Genomic DNA, 18578 nt, shown 5'->3' with positions numbered 1-18578 from the left:
CTGCAATCCCTTATGGGTTCATCTCTCCTCCATACAACAACAATTTGACTGACGCTACCCTACAACATTTCTTCTCTTTTTACTCCAGTTGCTTGAGATTCAACTAACCTGAAATGGACAGTCATTTAAGTAAAAATCTAAAGTTCAATAAACTGCGAAAATCTAACAAAGGAAGTGCACAGTGGCCATTCAGATGGTTCATCAATTTGCTTTGGTCAATACTGTTTTTCAAGTTCTACCATCACCTGGGTGCAGTCAATACACAGTCATACAGTATGCGCTAGTAATTACCCTAGTTCCCATGGTAACTGATGGCTACGGCTATGACAGTCTCTCCCCTGCCTCCTCCATGCAGTGTTAAGAGTAGAGAGACAACATCCCTTTGGAAGACAAACTGCAAATGTAGCCATCACTGAGGTTCTCACAGAGAGAGAGAACAGCTTATTAACCCAAGATCACTGACTATACACAAAGCAGTATTTACCTACACATGTAGGACCAGCCAGTGTTTTAGAGCCAATTCTGCCATTTCAAAGATATGGAGTCCCCACGGGACTCCATATTATCTTCAAAGAGATTCTTCTATCAAAGGGAAAGAGGAGCATCTCATTTACACATTTCCTACAGGCTACTTCCATTGTCACGGCGCAAAAGTGCCTCCTGTTCCAACGTAAACAACTGTCCCTGGTTTCAGGAAGATCAAAGCCCATGAATGGTTTACTTGGTCGGGTTACAGTGCTTACTAGAATGATCGGAATCACTACAAGACCAGGGTCCGTATGTGTCAGGTGTCTCAAAAGGAGGAGTGCTGATCCAGGTTTAGGTTCTCCGTGTCGACGTAACCTCAATTTATTATGATCTAAAGGGCAAAACAGATCCTCGATCAGCATCCTGAGACGCTTGTACATCCTCCAGGAGGAATATTACATCATCCAAAACTTGTTGTCTTAATTGAACATCACCCAGAACATTCATTATGTAATCAGTGAATAAATTAGTTCATCTCTTTCTTCCATTTTGGCTCTCTGTATTTTCAATTTTGCGCCTTGTTCTTGAGAATGTCATGTGTATGAAAAATTACCACATTTTACACGCTGCTGTTCATTGATTATTGATTGCCATTACCATTAGTATCTATCTATTTATCCTGCTACTGGCCACCATTACTCCTGTTTACATGTATATGTTACCATTAGTACCTATCTATTTTATCCTGCTACTGGTCACCATTACTCCTGTTTACATGTATATATTACCATTAGTTCCTATCTATTTATCCTGCTACTGGTCACCATTACTCCTGTTTACATGTATATATTACCATTAGTTCCTATCTATTTATCCTGTTACTGGTCACTAGTACTCCTGTTTACATGTATATGTTACCATTAGTATATATCTATTTATCCTGCTACTGGTCACCATTACTCCTGTTTACATGTATATATTATCATTAGTTCCTATCTATTTTATCCTGCTTCTGGTCACTAGTACTCCTGTTTACATGTATATATTACCATTAGTATCTATCTATTTATCCTGCTACTGGCCACTAGTACTCCTGTTTACATGTATATATTACCATTAGTTCCTATCTATTTTATCCTGCTTCTGGTCACTAGTACTCCTGTTTACATGTATATATTACCATTAGTATCTATCTATTTATCCTGCTACTGGTCACTAGTACTCCTGTTTACATGTATATATTACCATTAGTATCTATCTATTTATCCTGCTACTGGTCACCATTACTCCTGTTTACATGTATATATTACCATTAGTATCTATCTATTTATCCTGCTACTGGCCACTAGTACTCCTGTTTACATGTATATATTACCATTAGTATCTATCTATTTATCCTGCTACTGGTCACTAGTACTCCTGTTTACATGTATATATTACCATTAGTTCCTATCTATTTATCCTGCTACTGGTCACTAGTACTCCTGTTTACATGTATATATTACCATTAGTATCTATCTATTTATCCTGCTACTGGTCACCAGTACTCCTGTTTACATGTATATATTACCATTAGTATCTATCTATTTATCCTGCTACTGGTCACTAGTACTCCTGTTTACATGTATATATTACCATTAGTATCTATCTATTTATCCTGCTACTGGTCACCATTACTCCTGTTTACATGTATATATTACCATTAGTATCTATCTATTTATCCTGCTACTGGTCACTAGTACTCCTGTTTACATGTATATGTTACCATTAGTTCCTATCTATTTATCCTGCTACTGGTCACCATTACTCCTGTTTACATGTATATATTACCATTAGTATCTATCTATTTATCCTGCTACTGGTCACTAGTACTCCTGTTTACATGTATATATTACCATTAGTATCTATCTATTTATCCTGCTACTGGTCACTAGTACTCCTGTTTACATGTATATATTACCATTAGTATCTATCTATTTATCCTGCTACTGGCCACTAGTACTCCTGTTTACATGTATATATTACCATTAGTATCTATCTATTTATCCTGCTACTGGTCACTAGTACTCCTGTTTACATGTATACAGTCGTATGAAAAAGTTTGGGCACCCCTCTGAGGCTGCATAATAATTTACTCTGTCGACACAGAAAATGATCACAATGGCATGCCATTCATTTTCTAATAAAAGATGAGTACTGGGGTATTGTCCAGACAAAGATTTTTAGTCTAGCAATATTAAGTTGTATGAAATTAAATCAGATGTGAAAAATAGGCTATGCAAAAATTTGGGCACCCTTGTCATTCTGTTGATTTGAATACCTGTAACTACTTAGCACTGATTAATTGGAACACACAATTGGTTTGGTGAGCTCATTAAGCCTTGAACTTCATAGACAAGTGCATCCAATCATGAGAAAAGGTATTTAAGGTGGCCAATTGCAAGTTGTTGTTCTCTTTGACTCTCCTCTGAAGAGTGGCAACATGGGGGCCTCAAAACAACTCTCAAATTACCTGAAAACAAAGATTGTTCAACATTATGGTTTAGAGGAAGGCTACAAAAAGCTATCGCAGAGATGTAAGCTGTCAGTGTCCACTGTGAGGAACATAGTGAGGAAATGGAAGACCAAAGGCACAGTTCTTGTTAAGGCCAGAAGTGGTAGGCCAAGTAAAATATCAGAGAGGCAAAGGCGAAGGATGGTGAGAACGGTCAAAAACAGCCCACAGACTACCTTCAAAGACCTACAACATCATCTTGCTGCAGATGGTGTCACTGTGCATCGTTCAACAATTCAGCGCACTTTGCACAAGGATGGGAGAGTGATGCGGAAGAAGCCTTTTCTGCACACACGCCACAAACAGAGTCGCTTGAGGAATGCAAACGCACATTTGGACAAGCCAGCTTCATTTTGGAATAAGGTGCTGTGGACTGATGAAACAAAGATTGAGTTATTTGGTCATAACAAGGGACGTTATGCATGGCGGCAAAAGAACACAGCGTTCCAAGAAAAACACTTGCTACCCACAGTAAAATTTGGAGGGGGTTCCATCATGCTGTGGGGCTGTGTGGCCAGTGCCGGTACTGGGAATCTTGTTAAAGTTGAGGGTCGCATGGATTCCACTCAATATCAGCAGATTCGTGGGAATAATGTTGAAGAATCAGTCACAAAGTTGAAGTTACACCCGGGCTGGATATTTCAACAAGACAACGACCCAAAACACTGCTCAAAATCTACCCGGGCATTTACGCAGAGGAATAAGTACAATGTTCTGGAATGGCCATCCCAGTCCCCAGACCTGAATATCATTGAGAATCTGTGGGATGATTTGAAGCGGGCTGTCCATGCTCGGCAACCATCAAACCTAACTGAACTGGATATGTTTTGGAAGGAGGAATGGTCCAAAATACCTTCATCCAGAATCCACACACTCATTAGAGGCTATAGGAAGTGTCTAGAGGCTGTTATTTTAGCAAAAGAAGGCTCTACTAAATATTGATGTGATTTTTCTATTGGGGTGTCCAAATTTATGCACCTGTCTAATTTTGTTTTGATGCATATTGCACATTTTCTGTTAATCCAATAAACCTCATTTCACTACAGAACTATTACCGTGTCCATCAGTTATTTGATAGATCAAAATGAAATTGCTTATCCAAACACCCAATTATTTATAAATGGAAATCATGGAAATTGTCAGGGGTGCCCAAACTTTTTCATATGACTGTATATTACCATTAGTATCTATCTATCTATTTATTTTGCTATTGGCCACTAGTACTCCTGTTTACATGTATATATTACCATTAGTTCCTATCTATTTATCCTGCTACTGGTCACTAGTACTCCTGTTTACATGTATATATTACCATTAGTATCTATCTATTTATCCTGCTACTGGTCACTAGTACTCCTGTTTACATGTATATATTACCATTAGTATCTATCTATTTATCCTGCTACTGGCCACTAGTACTCCTGTTTACATGTATATATTACCATTAGTATATATCTATTTATCCTGCTACTGGTCACTAGTACTCCTGTTTACATGTATATATTACCATTAGTTCCTATCTATTTATCCTGCTACTGGCCACTATAACACTATTACATTGTCAGAGCAACAACCAAGCCATGAGGTCGAAGGAATTGTCCGTAGAGCTCAGAGACAGGATTGTCTCAAGGTACAGATCTGGGTAAGGGTTCCCCAAAATTTCTGCAGCATGGAAGGTTCCCAAGAACACAGTGGCGTCAACCAAGATGGCGTAGCAGCAAGACGTGTTTGTTTTTGTCCCGTGTAAATATTCATATTTTGTCATTTTTCTGTATACATTTCAATCTCTTTTTCCATTTTCAAATTAAATATACCTTCCTGCAACCCACTTCACCCAACGTGGTACGGATCTGCAATTTTTTTTAGACCTTATAACTGGAACCTGCATCAGAAGCTATCCTTCAGAAGCTAGCCAGCTAATTAGCTACTAGCTATTTAGTCATTGTTAGCCACTGCTAGCAGTCTTTACTTTTAGCACAGACACCAGCCGCTTTAGCCCGGATAGCCCGGATAATATCTGCCAGTCTGCATAGCGCGATATCAGCCCTGAGCAGCTTTTTTCCCCCACTGCATCACTGGATTCCTGCCGCATGCTCTGGACCATTACACCGGATCATCGCAGCTAGCTAGCTGCTACCGAGTGGCTATCGTGGCTAACGCCCTTGTCCAGATGCAAGCACCAGTTAGCCTCGAGCTAGGCCCATTCCGCCGGCTAGCAAACGAAGTACACCAACTACAATATCTCTCTTGCCAATTGGCCTGGACCCTTTGTCGACACGGAGCCCCGCCGATCCATCACGACTGGTCTGCTGACGTAAATCGTCTGATGTGCTCTCAACCGGCCTCTGCGTCGTTGAAGTCGGTGAGAGCCCAGCTACTAGCCCTGGCCCGCTACCTCTTTGAGCGCCGTGTCTCCCGCTCGCCTAGCGTAGTGACGACTGCCGAGCAGCTCCCTGTTTCATCCATTGCTGCTTATTGGACCCTATGATCACTCGGCTACACAGCTGATGCCTACTGGACTGTTCATTAACACGGTACTTCATTTTGTTTATCTGTCGGCCCCAGCCTCAAACTCAGGCCCTGTGTGTGGCTAACTGACCCCCCATTCATCGCCATTTACCCGTTGTTGTTGTTGTCTTAGCTGTTTATCCGTTGTTGTCTTAGCCCTCCCAATCAACACCTGTGATTGCCTTATGCCTCCCTCTAATGTCAATATGCCTTGTATACTGTTGTTAAGGGTAGCTCTCATTGCTTTGTTTTACTGCGGAGCCCCTAATCCCACTCTACATGCCTCAGTTAGCTCCCTTCCCCCCCCCCTCCCCCACACATGCGGCGACTGCACCTAGCTTAATTGGCGCTTCCAGAGATGCATCCTCTCTCATCATCACTCAATGCCTAGGTTTACCTCCACTGTACTCGCACCCTACCATGCCCTCGTCTGTGCATTATGCTCTGAATCTATCCTACCATGCCCAGAAGTCTTCTCCTTTTACTCTCTGTTCCAAACGCACTAGACGACCAGTTCTTATAGCCTTTAGCCGTACCCTTACCCTACTCCTCCTCTGTTCCACTGGTGATGCAGAGGTTAATCCAGGCCCTGTGTGTCCCCAGGCGCTCTCATTTGTTGACTTCTGTAACCGGAAAAGCCTTGGGTTCATGCATGTTAACATCAGAAGCCTCCTCCCTAAGTTTGATTTATTCACTGCTTTAGCACACTCCGCCAACCCTGATGTCCTAGCCGTGTCTGAATCCTGGCTTAGGAAGGCCACCAAACATTCTGAGATTTCCATCCCCATTTACAACATTTTCCATCAAGATAGAACTGCTAAAGGGGGCCAGAGTTGCACTCTACTGTAGAGATAGCCTGCAGAGTTCTGTCCTACTATCCAGGTCTATGCCCAAACAGCTCGAGCTACTACTTTTAAAAATCCATCTCTCCAGAAATAAGTCTCTCACTGTTGCCGCTTGTTATAGACCCCCCTCAGCTCCCAGCTGTGCCCTGGACACCATATGTGAATTGATTGCGCCCAACTATCGTCAGAGTTTGTACTGTTAGGTGACCTAAACTGGGATATGTTTAACACCCCGGCCGTTCTACAATCTAAGCTAGATGCCCTCAATCTCAGACAAATGATCAAGGAACCTTCCAGGTACATCCCCAAATCTGTAAACATGGGCACCCATAGATATCATCCTAACCAATTGGCCCTCTAAATACACCTCTGCTGTTTTCAACCAGGATCTCAGCAATCACTGCCTCATTGCCTGCGTCCATTATGGGTCCGCGGTCAAACAACCACCTCTCATCACTGTCAAACGCTCCCTAAAACACTTCTGCGAGCAGGACATTCTAATCGACCTGGCCCAGGTATCTTGGAAGGATACTGACCTCATCCCGTCAGTAGAGGATGCCTGGTTGTTCTTCAAAAGTGCCTTCCTCACCATCTTAAATAAGCATGCCCTTTCAACATTTTTTTAACTAAGAACAGATATAGCCTTTGGTTCACTCCAAACTTGACTGCCCTTGACCAGCACAAAAACATCCTGTGGTGCACTGCACTAGCTTCGAATAGTCCCCGCGATATGTAACTTTTCAGGGAAGCCAAGAACCAATATACAGTTAGTCAGTTAGGAAAGCAAAGGCTAGATTTTTCAAACAGAAATTTGCATCCTGCAGCACTAATTCCAAAAAGTTTTGGAACACTGTAAAGTCCTTGGAGAATAAGAGCACCTCCTCTCAGCTGCCCACTGCTCTGAGGCTAGGAAACACTGTCACCACCGATAAATCCACGATAATTGAGAATTTCAATAAGCATTTCTCTACGGCTGGCCACGCTTTCCACCTGGCTACCCCAACCCCGGCCAACAGCTCTACACCCCCCGCAGCAACTGGATTGATGGCAACATTCGCGCAAAACTGAAAGCGCGAACCACTGCTTTTAATCAGGGCAAGGCAACTGGAAACATGACCGAATACAAACAGTGTAGCTATTCCCTCCGCAAGGCAATCAAACAAGCTAAGTGTCAGTATAGAGACAAAGTAGAGTCGCAATTCAAAGGCTCAGACACGAGAGGTATGTGGCAGGATCTACAGTCAATCACGGACTACAAAAAGAAAACCAGCCCCGTCGCAGATCACAATGTCTTGCTCCCAGACAAACTAAACAACTTCTTTACTCGCTTTGAGGACAATACAGTGTCACCAACACGGCCCGCTACCAAAACCTGCGGGCTCTCCTTCACTGCAGCCAACCTGAGTAAAACATTTAAACGTGTTAACCCTCGAAGGCTACCGGCCCAGACGGCATCCCTAGCCACAACCTCAGAGCATGCGCAGACCAGCTGGCTGGTGTGTTAACGGACATATTCAATCAATCCTTATCCCAGTCTGCTGTTCCCACATGCTTCAAGAGGGCCACCATTGTTCCTGTTCCCAAGAAAGCTAAGGTAACTGAGCTAAATGACTATCGCCCCGTAGCACTCACTTCCGTCATCATGAAGTGCTTTGAGAGACTAGTCAAGGACCATATCACCTCCACCCTACCTGACACCCTAGACCCACTCCAATTTCCTTACCGCCCCAATTGGTCCACAGACGACGCAATCACACTGCACACTGCCCTAACCCATCTGGACAAGAGGAATACCTATGTAAGAATGCTGTTCATCGACTACAGCTCAGCATTTAACACCATAGTACCCTCCAAACTCGTCATTAAGCTCGAGACCCTGGGTCTCAACCCCGCCCTGTGCAACTGGGTCCTTGAATTCCTGACGGGCCGCCCCCAGGTGGTGAGGGTAGGAAACAACATCTCCACCCTGCTGATCCTCAACACTGGGGCCCCACAAGAGTGCGTTCTCAGACCTCTCCTGTACTCCCAGTTCACCCATGACGGCGCCTCCAACTCAATCATCAAGTTTGCAGACGACACTACAGTGGTAGTGATTGATTACCAACAACGACGAGACGGTCTACATGGAGGAGGTGAGGGCCCTCAGAGTGTGGTGTCAGGAAAATAATCTCACACTCAATGTCAACAAAACAAAGGAGATGATCGTGGACTTCAGGAAACAACAGAGGGAGCAGCCCCTTATACACATCGACGGGACAGTAGTGGAGAAGATGGAAAGTTTTAAGTTCCTTGGCATACACATCACGGACAAACTGATATGGTCCACCCACACAGACAGCGTGGTGAAGAAGGCGCAGAAGCGCCTCTTCAACCTCAGGAGGCTGAAGAAATTTGGCTTGTCACCAAAAACACTCACAAACTTTTACAGATGCACAATCGAGAGCATCCTGTCGGACTGTATCACCGCCTGGTACAGCAACTGCTCCACCCACAACCGTAAGGCTCTCCAGAGGGTAGTGAGGTCTGCACAACGCATCACCGGTGGCAAACTACCTGCCCTCCAGGACAACAACCACCCGAGCCAATGCCTGTTCACCCCGCTATCATCCAGTAGGCGAGGTCAGTACAGGTGCATCAAAGCTGGGTCCGAGAGACTGAAAAACAGCTTCTATCTCAAGACCATCAGACTGTTCAACAGCCATCACTAACACTAACTTTAATAATTACAAATTGGATGTAATAAATGTATCACTAGCCACTTTAAACAATGCCACTTTATATAATGTTTACATACCCTACATTACTCATCCCATATGTATATACTGTACTCTATACCATCTACTGCATCTTGCCTATGCCGTTCAGCTATCGCTCATCCATATATTTTTATGTACATATTCTTATTCATTCCTTTACACTTGTGTGTATAAGGTAGTTGTTGTGAAATTGTTAGATTTTTTTGTTAGATATTACTGCATGGTCGGAACTAGAAGCACAAGCATTTTGCTACACTCGCATCAACATCTGCTAATCATGTGTATGTGACAAATAAAATTTGATTTGATTAATTTGATTTCTCTAATGACTGCCTCACCTGGTTCACTAACTACTTCTCAGATAGAGTTCAGTGTGTTAAATCGGAGGGCCTGTTGTCCAGACCTCTGGCACTCTATGGGGGTGACACAGGGTTCAATTCTCGGGCCGACTCTTTTCTCTGTATATATCAATGATGTCGCTCTTGCTGCGGGTGAATCTTTGATCCACCTCTACACATACAACACCATTCTGTATACATCTGGCCCTTTTTTGGACACTGTGTTAACAAACCTCCAAACGAGCTTCAATGCCATGCAGCACTCCTTCCGTGGCCTCCAACTGCTCTTAAATGCTAGTAAAACTAAATGTATGCTCTTCAACCAATCGCTGCCCGCACACGCCCGCCTAGCATCACTACTCTGGACTGTTCTGACTTAGAATATGTGGACAACTATAAATACCTAGGTGTCTGGCTAGACTGTAAACTCTCGTTCCAGACTCATATTAAGCATCTCCAATCCCAAATTAAATCTAGAATCGGCTTCCTATTTCACAACAAAGCCTCCTTCACTCATGCTGCCAAACATACCCTCGTAAAACTGAATATCCTGCCTCTCCATGACTTTGGCGATGTCATTTACAAAATAGCTTCCAATACTCTACTCAGCCAACTGGATGCAGTCTATTACAGTGCCATCCGTTTTGTCACCCAAGCCCCATATACTACCCACCATTGCGACCTGTATGCTCTCGTTGGCTGGTCCTCACTACATATTTGTCACCAAACCCACTTTTTTAAAAATCATTCTTCAATGGAAGAAGTTTGGAACTGTCACGGCCGTCGTAGTGAGTAGACCAAAATGCAGCGGGTACGTTAATGCTCATATTTACTTTATTAGGAACACTACACAAAACAAGAAAATGAAAAAAACTAACGACAGCTAAACAGTATTGCAGGCTAAAATACAGCAGTGCAAAAACAACTTCCCACAAAAAACTGGTGGAAAAAGGGGCTACCTAAGTATGGCTCCCAATCAGCAACAACGATGTACAGCTGTTCCTGATTGAGAGCCATACCAGGCCAACACAAAGAAATACACAACATAGAAAAAACATAGAAATACAAAAACATAGAACCATACCCAAAAACCTCGATAACACAAAACAAACACACCCCTGCCACGCCCTGACCAAACTACAATAACAAATAACCCCTTAGACTGGTCAGGATGTGACAGGAACCACCAAGACCCTTCCTAGACCTGGCCACTTGGCCAAACTGAGCAATCGGGGGACAAGGGCCTTTGTCAGGGAGGTGACCAAGAACACAATGGTCACTCTGACAGAGCTCTAGAGTTCCCCTGTGGAGATGGGAGAACCTTCCAGAAGGACAACCATCTCTGCAGCACTCCACCAATCAGGCCTTTATGCTAGAGTGGCCAGACTGAAGCCACTCCTCAGTAAAAGGGACATGACAGCTCACTTGGAGTTTGCCAAAAGGCACCTAAAGACTCTCAGACCATGAGAAACAAGATTCTCTGGTCTGATGAAACCAAGATTGAACCCTTTGGCCTGAATGCCAAGCATCATGTCTGGAGGAAACCTGGCACCATCCCTACGGTGAAGCATGGTGGTGGCAGCATCATGCTGTGGGGATGTTTTTCAGTGGCAGGGACTGGGAGACTAGTCAGGATCGAGGCAAAGATGAACGGAGCAAAGTACAGAGAGATCCTTGATGCAAAGATGAACGGAGCAAAGTACAGAGAGATCCTTGATGAAAACCTGCTCCAGAGTGCTCCGGACCTCAGACTGGGGGTGAAGGTTCACCTTCCAACAGGACAAGCCTAAGTACACTGCCAAGACAATGCAGGAGTGGCATCGGGATAAGTCTCTGAATGTCCTTGAGTGGCCCAGCCAGAGCCCGGACTTGATCCCAATCAAACATCTCTGGAGAGACCTGAAAACAGCTGTGCAGAAACGCTCCCGATCGAACCTGACAGAGCTTGAGAGGATCTGCAGAGAAGAACGGAAGAAACTCCCCATCTTTCCCAAATACAGGTGTGCAAAGCTTGTAGCATCATACCCAAAAAGACTTGATGCTATAATCGCTGCAAAAGGTTCTTCAACAAAGTACTGATTAAAGGGTCGGAATATTTATGTAAATGTGATATGTTTTTTTATTTTTTATAAATTAGCAAAAAAAAATCTAAAAACCTGTTTTTGCTTTGTCATTCTGGGGTATTGTGTGTTTGCAAAACTTTATATCCTACTACCAGTCACTTTTCAGTCCTGTTCACATGTATATCCTAATACCATTCACTTGTTATGTATTAACCCACCTCAACCACTCCAGTACCTCTGCACATTGAATAAAGTACTGGAACTGACCTGTATATCCTTGCATTCTCTTGTTTATTTATCTCACATCGTAGTTATTATTTAAATTATTTTTGTTATCTATATTATTATTATTATTATTAACAGTGCATTCTCAAGGTAAGAATTTCACTGTACTGTTTCACACCTGTTGTATCCTGCGCACATGGCAAATTAAGTGGCTTCTCACCTGAAATGCCAGTCCCAGATAGGGGAGCAGCCCAGAGATCATTATTTCTGATAGAGAAGCGAACAGCTGCTGTGCACATGCTGCGCCACTTTCCAGGATACACACAACACATGCAAAGTTGTAAGAAGTTGAGCCCAGGCAGGTGTATTCAAAGACAAGCCACAGATGCAGGGGGTGTTAAAGGTGTGTGCGGGGTGGGGGGTGTAGAGGTATGTGTGTGTGTGCGTGCGTGCGCGTGCGTTCGTGAGAGAGAGCTTGAGAGAGAAAGAGTAAGAGAGAGAGAGAGAGAGAGAGCGAGAGAGCGAGAAAGAGAGAGAGCTGGGAGAGAGAGAGAGAAAAAAACCTTATTCAAGGTTTCAAAGACCTCTCTGATGAGAACAAACTACCCGTCCTGTTGGGGGAGGACGCAGAGAGCACTGCGTTGGCAGCGCACTTCATTGCTGCCTGCCATAAGATGAGTTACAGTGTCTGTCAGACCAACCAACCTGCACATGTCCTCTATGCCATTGTTCAATGTATGGTTATTTTGACCCTTGATTATCATTGTTGCTGTTGTCCTGTTGACAATAGATTATTATTATTTTAATGATGCTAATATTGTAAATCTCCAAAGTAAGCTTTGGCAATATGTACATTGTTACTTCAGGTCAATAAAGCAAGTTGAATTGAATTGAATTGAATTGAGAGAGAGAGAGCGAGAGAGATGCTGAACATACTGTACTTTTCACTTTCCAATGCCACATACCAATACAGTTATCACAACTGACGAACAAGATCAAGGGGAGCATGACTCACAAATGTTAATTGAGTTAGAGTAAAAACACACATACAAACACAAGACAACTGACAAAAGAGTGCAGAGCAGAGTACCGCTCTGCATCCTTAATGTAGACCATATGTTTTCAGCACTAGTCTGATGGACAGCGGCCGGTATCTGACGTGATATTGTCCGAATACAAACATTGTGAAACATAGTTAGGCACACAATAACTCGAATTGTAGGACATTATTGTATGATTTTGAATAAAAGTTTACGCAGTTCGTGAATCCCAGGAGAAACATATTCAAGTACTATATGAAAGTGAGCAAAGCAAAAAGCACAATTGTGTGAGTCCCAATGTTTACAGTATTGGGGGGGTGGGGGTGTTCACTCACCATGTTGACTTCGGATACCATGTCTATGCTCGCCACATCTATACTCATGCCAACTGCAACAGGGGCCCCTGTAATGCAAATGCAATGGTATCATTTACAATGACAGTGAATTCCAAAAATGGCTGCAATAGGAGCCCAAGATGAGCGAATCTGCATAGTAAACATGGACACGCTGCAACATGTTTGCCCCACTTTTGAAAACGTACCTCCAAAGTCTGGTCGAAGACGAATATCATATCCCTTTAGTAGTTTGTCCACCGTCTCTTTCACAAACGACATGTTCCCTGGTTCATTCACGCTGAAATAACAACAAAAGGATTGTGTTTACTACAAAATTGCACGTTCGTTTTTCCCGTCACACTTTTACTAGAGGAATCACTCACCTTTGTGCGCAACAAACGACAGCTACAATCACTGGTGCTGAAAGAACACTAAATAATTGTCCACTCAGAAAAGCCCACATTCCTTACTGTTTAGGTGAAAAAAAGTGCAACGCAAAAAACGGTACAATATGTTTACAAATCAGATTATTCCATTGGCAAATTCTCGTGGAGGAAGTCGTTGGCTTTTCAGACCCTTCAGATCTGTTCGGTTTGACATCCCTCGTACTTCGGATTTCTCTCCTCTCTCTCTATGCAACTGGGAGACATGAAAGAACTGTACTCCTCACTGAAATGTATATAGGCTACTGGCAAAGACGCCACCGGTGGAGGCAGTAAAGGTAATGGCTTGGATTGGAGCCACTCCACTCCAGATAGTCATCTAATTGACTATAAACCTGAATATGTTCTAATCCCTATAATATTTCACATAATGGGCCAAATAGATGTAGGCCTAGACTGAATTGCTATACCTGATGCAAAGTGTCATAAGGGGTCTATCTCCCTTCCCCCAAGTCCCATTCAATAATCAAAATCGACCACTCGAGCCCGTGGGGACTATCAGTCTATCTGACGTACTTACCTGGTATCATAGATTGCAAACAACTTCTTGTTTCCATCGACTGCATTCCTGGGGGGGGGAATAAAACAAGAGGAAATATGACTCAGTACAACACTTTGGTTTACACCTGCACAGTCACACATGGTGATTGTGATTTATATATACGGTGATAACTCACACCTGGTAACATACAACACAGTGTAAAGTATGTAATTGAGTCAATTTTGTTTTAGGCGTAGCTATAGTAGGTATGCAGTGGATTAATTGATTTTGGACCATGTGATGTTCTTATAATAGGACACACTTGGCATACTCTCTTTCCCAAACACTGGGAGTGCTTTATATGATAAGCGTTGTACTTTAGGAATGAGTATTTTCCATGCACAAGTTAATTTCAGCACCACCCGATGGAATTACGGTAGGGTCAAAACAGCGCTATAGGGACGGAGCTGTACAGTTCAAACATGGGGCTGAAACGCCTTAGCACCACTTAAATAACTCAAAAATACCTAACAATTTACAAGACAGTGCAACATGTCTACTTGGTGCAAATAATTCACGCATTATAGATATGTCAAACTGAACTGTCAACTATTGATTGTAATGAATACCGTGCTACAGTAGAGTGAAATATGATTAGTCAGCATAATGTTCTGTCAAAAAAATATGGAGTTAGAGTACCCTCTTATGGCAATTGGTATAACGACTTTGTTTGATGTAGGCTAACTGTAAAAAATTAAAATTAAAAGTTTTTTTTTTTCAGTAAGATTGTGTAATCACACCTTTTGATAGACATCGATTTATTGCGATCCTTCTTTTAATGTTTGAGTGCGTTCATTCTCGATTTCCTCTGGTCATTACCGTTATAATTCTCAAAGATGGACCTTAGGCTGGTGAGTCATCGTGGCATAATAGGCCGGATCGAAATCATAGGCAGTACTCTGGAGGCAGCAGTACCATGTGCATTAAAGCTATAATAAGCGGTAATTTTCTTCTCAACAAAGCTGACGCATTTCCCACTGAATGAGAGAAAAGGCTAAGTAAACAGAGAGGACCAAAATTGAACATGTAGGTGAATAGGTATACCGTTTTTATTGGGTCCTTGGGATAAAGCCTTATTTTTTTTCTCTTCTGGATGGATCAACCCCACTGCCCCTCATTCATTAAATTGATTTCGACTAGACAGCTTATTAGCTTGCGGGAGAGGATGACGTTTTAACTAACCACAGCAATGTGCATAGGCTAGAGTAGCCTAAAGTGGCAAGTAAGATAACAGGGGAAAGTTAAGTGACGCTTGGAGTTCCTGGAGGATCGTTTTCACTGTCGCACCTATGATAACGCACCGGTTAGCAAATCGTTGCAGGGTGTGCATGTGAGCGGCAACTGGAGATGAGTGTGTTTTCTGATTTAGATGGGTTGCCGGGCCGCTAGTCCGCTCTGAGAGGACAAATGACTTGAGACCAAGGGTATGTAACACGAAAAAACGTTGTTGTCACAACCAAAAGATGAGGGCTCGGCATTAAAACCTCTCATCTCCAAAAGGCGGGAAGGAGGTGGCTGCACAAGACGCAAACATCTGCTTGATATGAGTAGGAAGTCAGTCAAGCAGATCAGGAGAGAACAATACACGGTCGAGACTGCCTGCGGTGGCAAAAATAAACGGAGAATATCTATATCCCTCTGAAGGAGCAGCAGCATATCCTTCACTTTCATTGCTGCGGGTTTTGTGTCGTTTTCTAACCTGGATTTAAATCAAGATGATGGCTCTTTCTACAGGTAATTGATTTTCAACCCTCTTTTATGCATGAGGATGGCATCAGAAGCACCCTCACCCTCCTTCCCTCTTTGTTAGGGGGGTATGAGTGGGGGGGTGTTGGGGGGGGGGGGGGACTGGGGAAAGGGAACAGCGAGGGTACATCATTAGCCTACATTGAAAACCTATTTCACTGCCTGCGAATTCATACGCAGTGAGGATCACCAATACACTGCCACTGCGAACACGAACAGTTGCAGCAAAATGGGGAGATGTTATAATACTGCTGCAACAAGGTGTTTAGCGTTGGGTAAAATGAATGCACACAAGGACGTCGGCCAGGAATGTAGAAAGACATGATTGGTACATTCCCAGTTTCAAACAGTTATTGTATCAAGGTTAGCCTACTGATTACTCTTGTAGGTCCATTATAGGGCTGCTAGTTGGAAGTGTGTGTGTGTGGTCAGGTGTGTGTGTTGGGGGAGGGTGGGGTACAGTATAACACCAAAGTACCTACAGTATCATTAGTGTGCTATAGTGTTAGTAGTACTGTAGTAATACTTGTCTGGTAGGAGTATAGTGTAGAAGGAGAAGTAGGAGTGGAAGTATGATGACGATACATACTACTGAAAGTACTGATCGTGGATTATATGTTGTTATTCCAGACATAGAGGACAGAACTCCCAGATTTTCTACGATGAAACACGTGTGGATCTCTGTCTTGCTGGTGTGTATTACATGTCACGTGGGGTAAGTGAAACGTTTACCATCCAATCTGACTACACACTGCATTACGTCTTCACGTGAACAGTAGATATACTGTACATATCCAACTCTGATGTGCTTTATTTACATCAACACTACCCTTGTCGAGCAGTCTCCATGTTACAGTATGTGGAACTAACCAGCCTGATTGGTGTTCTGTCTTTCCCAGTCTTGGCCAGACCACAGCAGAGGCATTGAAAGAGGCAGAGGCTAATGACAACATCACCATCTTCACACGGATACTGGACGGACTGCTGGACGGCTACGACAACAGACTCAGACCAGGACTTGGAGGTAATGTGTAGCGACTTACAGACCACTCTGATCCGAACTCATATCACCAGAGGTTTCAGTACAATGCAGTACAATACAGTGCAATGCAATACAATACAGTACAATGCAATACAGTACAATGCAATGCCACACAGTACAGTACAATGCAGTATTATATCAGTATTCATTTTCTTGGGGCAAATGTCATTCACTAATACTCTTGTGTTCTGGAAAATCCCTTATTTGGCATTAGATTTCCTCAGAGTACACTCAAGCCAGGTGCAGCAGAACCATTGTAGCATGCTGATGCAGAAGATTTATATAATCAAAATACAGTGTGAAATGTTTCTGTTTCAACGTACAGCTTGTCTTTGTTGGAATATATACTGAATGTATTTTGGTTCGTTTGCAACTTGAAGGGATTTGATGGGGAAAGAGAAATACTAAGAGAGTGTGCTTGCGTGTGCACTGATTTAAAGCAATTATATTACTGTAGCCTAAAGACTATGCAGGTTATGCTGCAGCAAATTGACCTGTCACATGAAAAAAAGTTACCAGCTGATGAGATGATAAATGCATAGTGAACTGCGCTCTATACCGAGATGTGCTGTGTGGCCCCACGTGGGACCAACTATATGCTTTGGAAACACCCCCTCACTTGCAGGGAGGGGGGGGGGAAAGCTCTGGGGCGTTTTCTTTTCGGTTGGGGGGCCCCTGGAGGTCCCCCCCCCCCAGATAGCATATGAACACGTCATAAGCCATGGCAAAATGATTAGCAAATGAACTTTAAAACCGCAACATTTTCTCTCAGTTTCATGGCAAAATGTTTAGAATAGCATGAGATAAGCTATTAAACTTGCTCGGACCTTGCGGGGGGGGGCTCGCGAAACTGCAGTATGCCAATGCTTAGCCTCATACATAATTTGTGATCCAGCATAGCGTTTTCCCCCTCTGTAAAATCACACTCGATAGACTTCTTGGATTCAGTGAGAAAAATACAAGAGACTGTTCTAATATACAGAATTGCATTGACTGGAATATATTCCAAGAGCAAAGCAATCACAGTAATAGATCAATCCTAAGTGAGAAGGACCTGCACTGCCAACACGCCATATATATCACACAGCCCCCCTCATGACCACCACCTCCATCTGCAAAAAGTAACCTTGAGATCCAGACCTCTACTCAGACGAGAGAGAGAGGGAGTCGAAGAGTATTCACTGGAAGATAGAAATATCCTGCATCTCTTAGAGAAAAGAAAATGTTCTTCCACCGATTTGGTCTTAGTGATTTTTGTATCCCTTTTTTCCATTCTAAATCTTCTTTTATAATGTTGCGAATGTAACACATGGATACATCCAACATGGATATGCCAAATGGGGTTGGAGAACAAAGCTGCACTCACTTCCTTAGAATTATTTCTGTCATTGAAGGCCGTAAAGATTTGAAATGGAAATCTCAATGATGATTACTCATAAATTGAATTTGTCCCCTGTCCCTTGTCTCTTCATGTTCACGGTCATATTCCAAATCCCATTCTATCCACAGAAAAGGTCACGGAGATCAAAACCAATATATTTGTCACAAGCTTTGGCCCAGTTTCAGATACTGAAATGGTGAGTCAATTTACAGCCCATTTCATAATGCACTGTTTCAATGACGTCCATTAATGTAATTATTTGCGATAGGAGCAACCCCAAACCCTCCTGTAAA

At 43.0% G+C, this 18578-nt stretch overlaps 2 protein-coding genes across 6 annotated transcripts in view; one reads left to right on the top strand and one right to left on the bottom strand.

Moving 5' to 3' along the window:
- LOC106575272 (gamma-aminobutyric acid receptor subunit beta-3) overlaps nt 1-18578 on the bottom strand; it is a 64769-nt gene that overhangs the window by 18309 nt on the left and 27882 nt on the right. For 2 of the 4 annotated variants that reach the window (XM_014151694.2, XM_014151693.2), the window contains exons 2-4: nt 14096-14143; nt 13339-13430; nt 13133-13200 (exon numbers count right to left, since the gene is read on the bottom strand). In XM_014151694.2, coding sequence (XP_014007169.1) covers nt 13133-13200; nt 13339-13430; nt 14096-14143 — 208 coding nt within the window. Of the gene's footprint in view, nt 1-13132; nt 13201-13338; nt 13431-13515; nt 14045-14095; nt 14144-18578 lie in introns of those variants that run through there. The other 2 variants (XM_014151696.2, XM_014151695.2) reach the window with 2 other exon arrangements.
- The window catches only part of LOC106575273 (gamma-aminobutyric acid receptor subunit alpha-5), a 35511-nt gene continuing 31959 nt past the window's right edge, over nt 15027-18578 (top strand). The window contains exons 1-4 of one of the 2 annotated variants that reach the window (XM_014151698.2): nt 15027-15850; nt 16493-16577; nt 16762-16886; nt 18414-18481. In XM_014151698.2, the coding sequence (XP_014007173.2) occupies nt 15832-15850; nt 16493-16577; nt 16762-16886; nt 18414-18481 (297 nt within the window). In that variant the 5' untranslated portion in view covers nt 15027-15831. The remainder of the gene's footprint in view (nt 15851-16492; nt 16578-16761; nt 16887-18413; nt 18482-18578) is intronic. The other variant, XM_045698891.1, reaches the window with a different exon arrangement.

This window comes from Salmo salar, chromosome ssa17 (genome assembly GCF_905237065.1).
Source record: "Salmo salar chromosome ssa17, Ssal_v3.1, whole genome shotgun sequence".
In the NCBI taxonomy this organism is placed as follows: Eukaryota; Metazoa; Chordata; class Actinopteri; order Salmoniformes; family Salmonidae; genus Salmo; species Salmo salar.
This window is presented reverse-complemented; position numbering and strand designations above follow the sequence as displayed.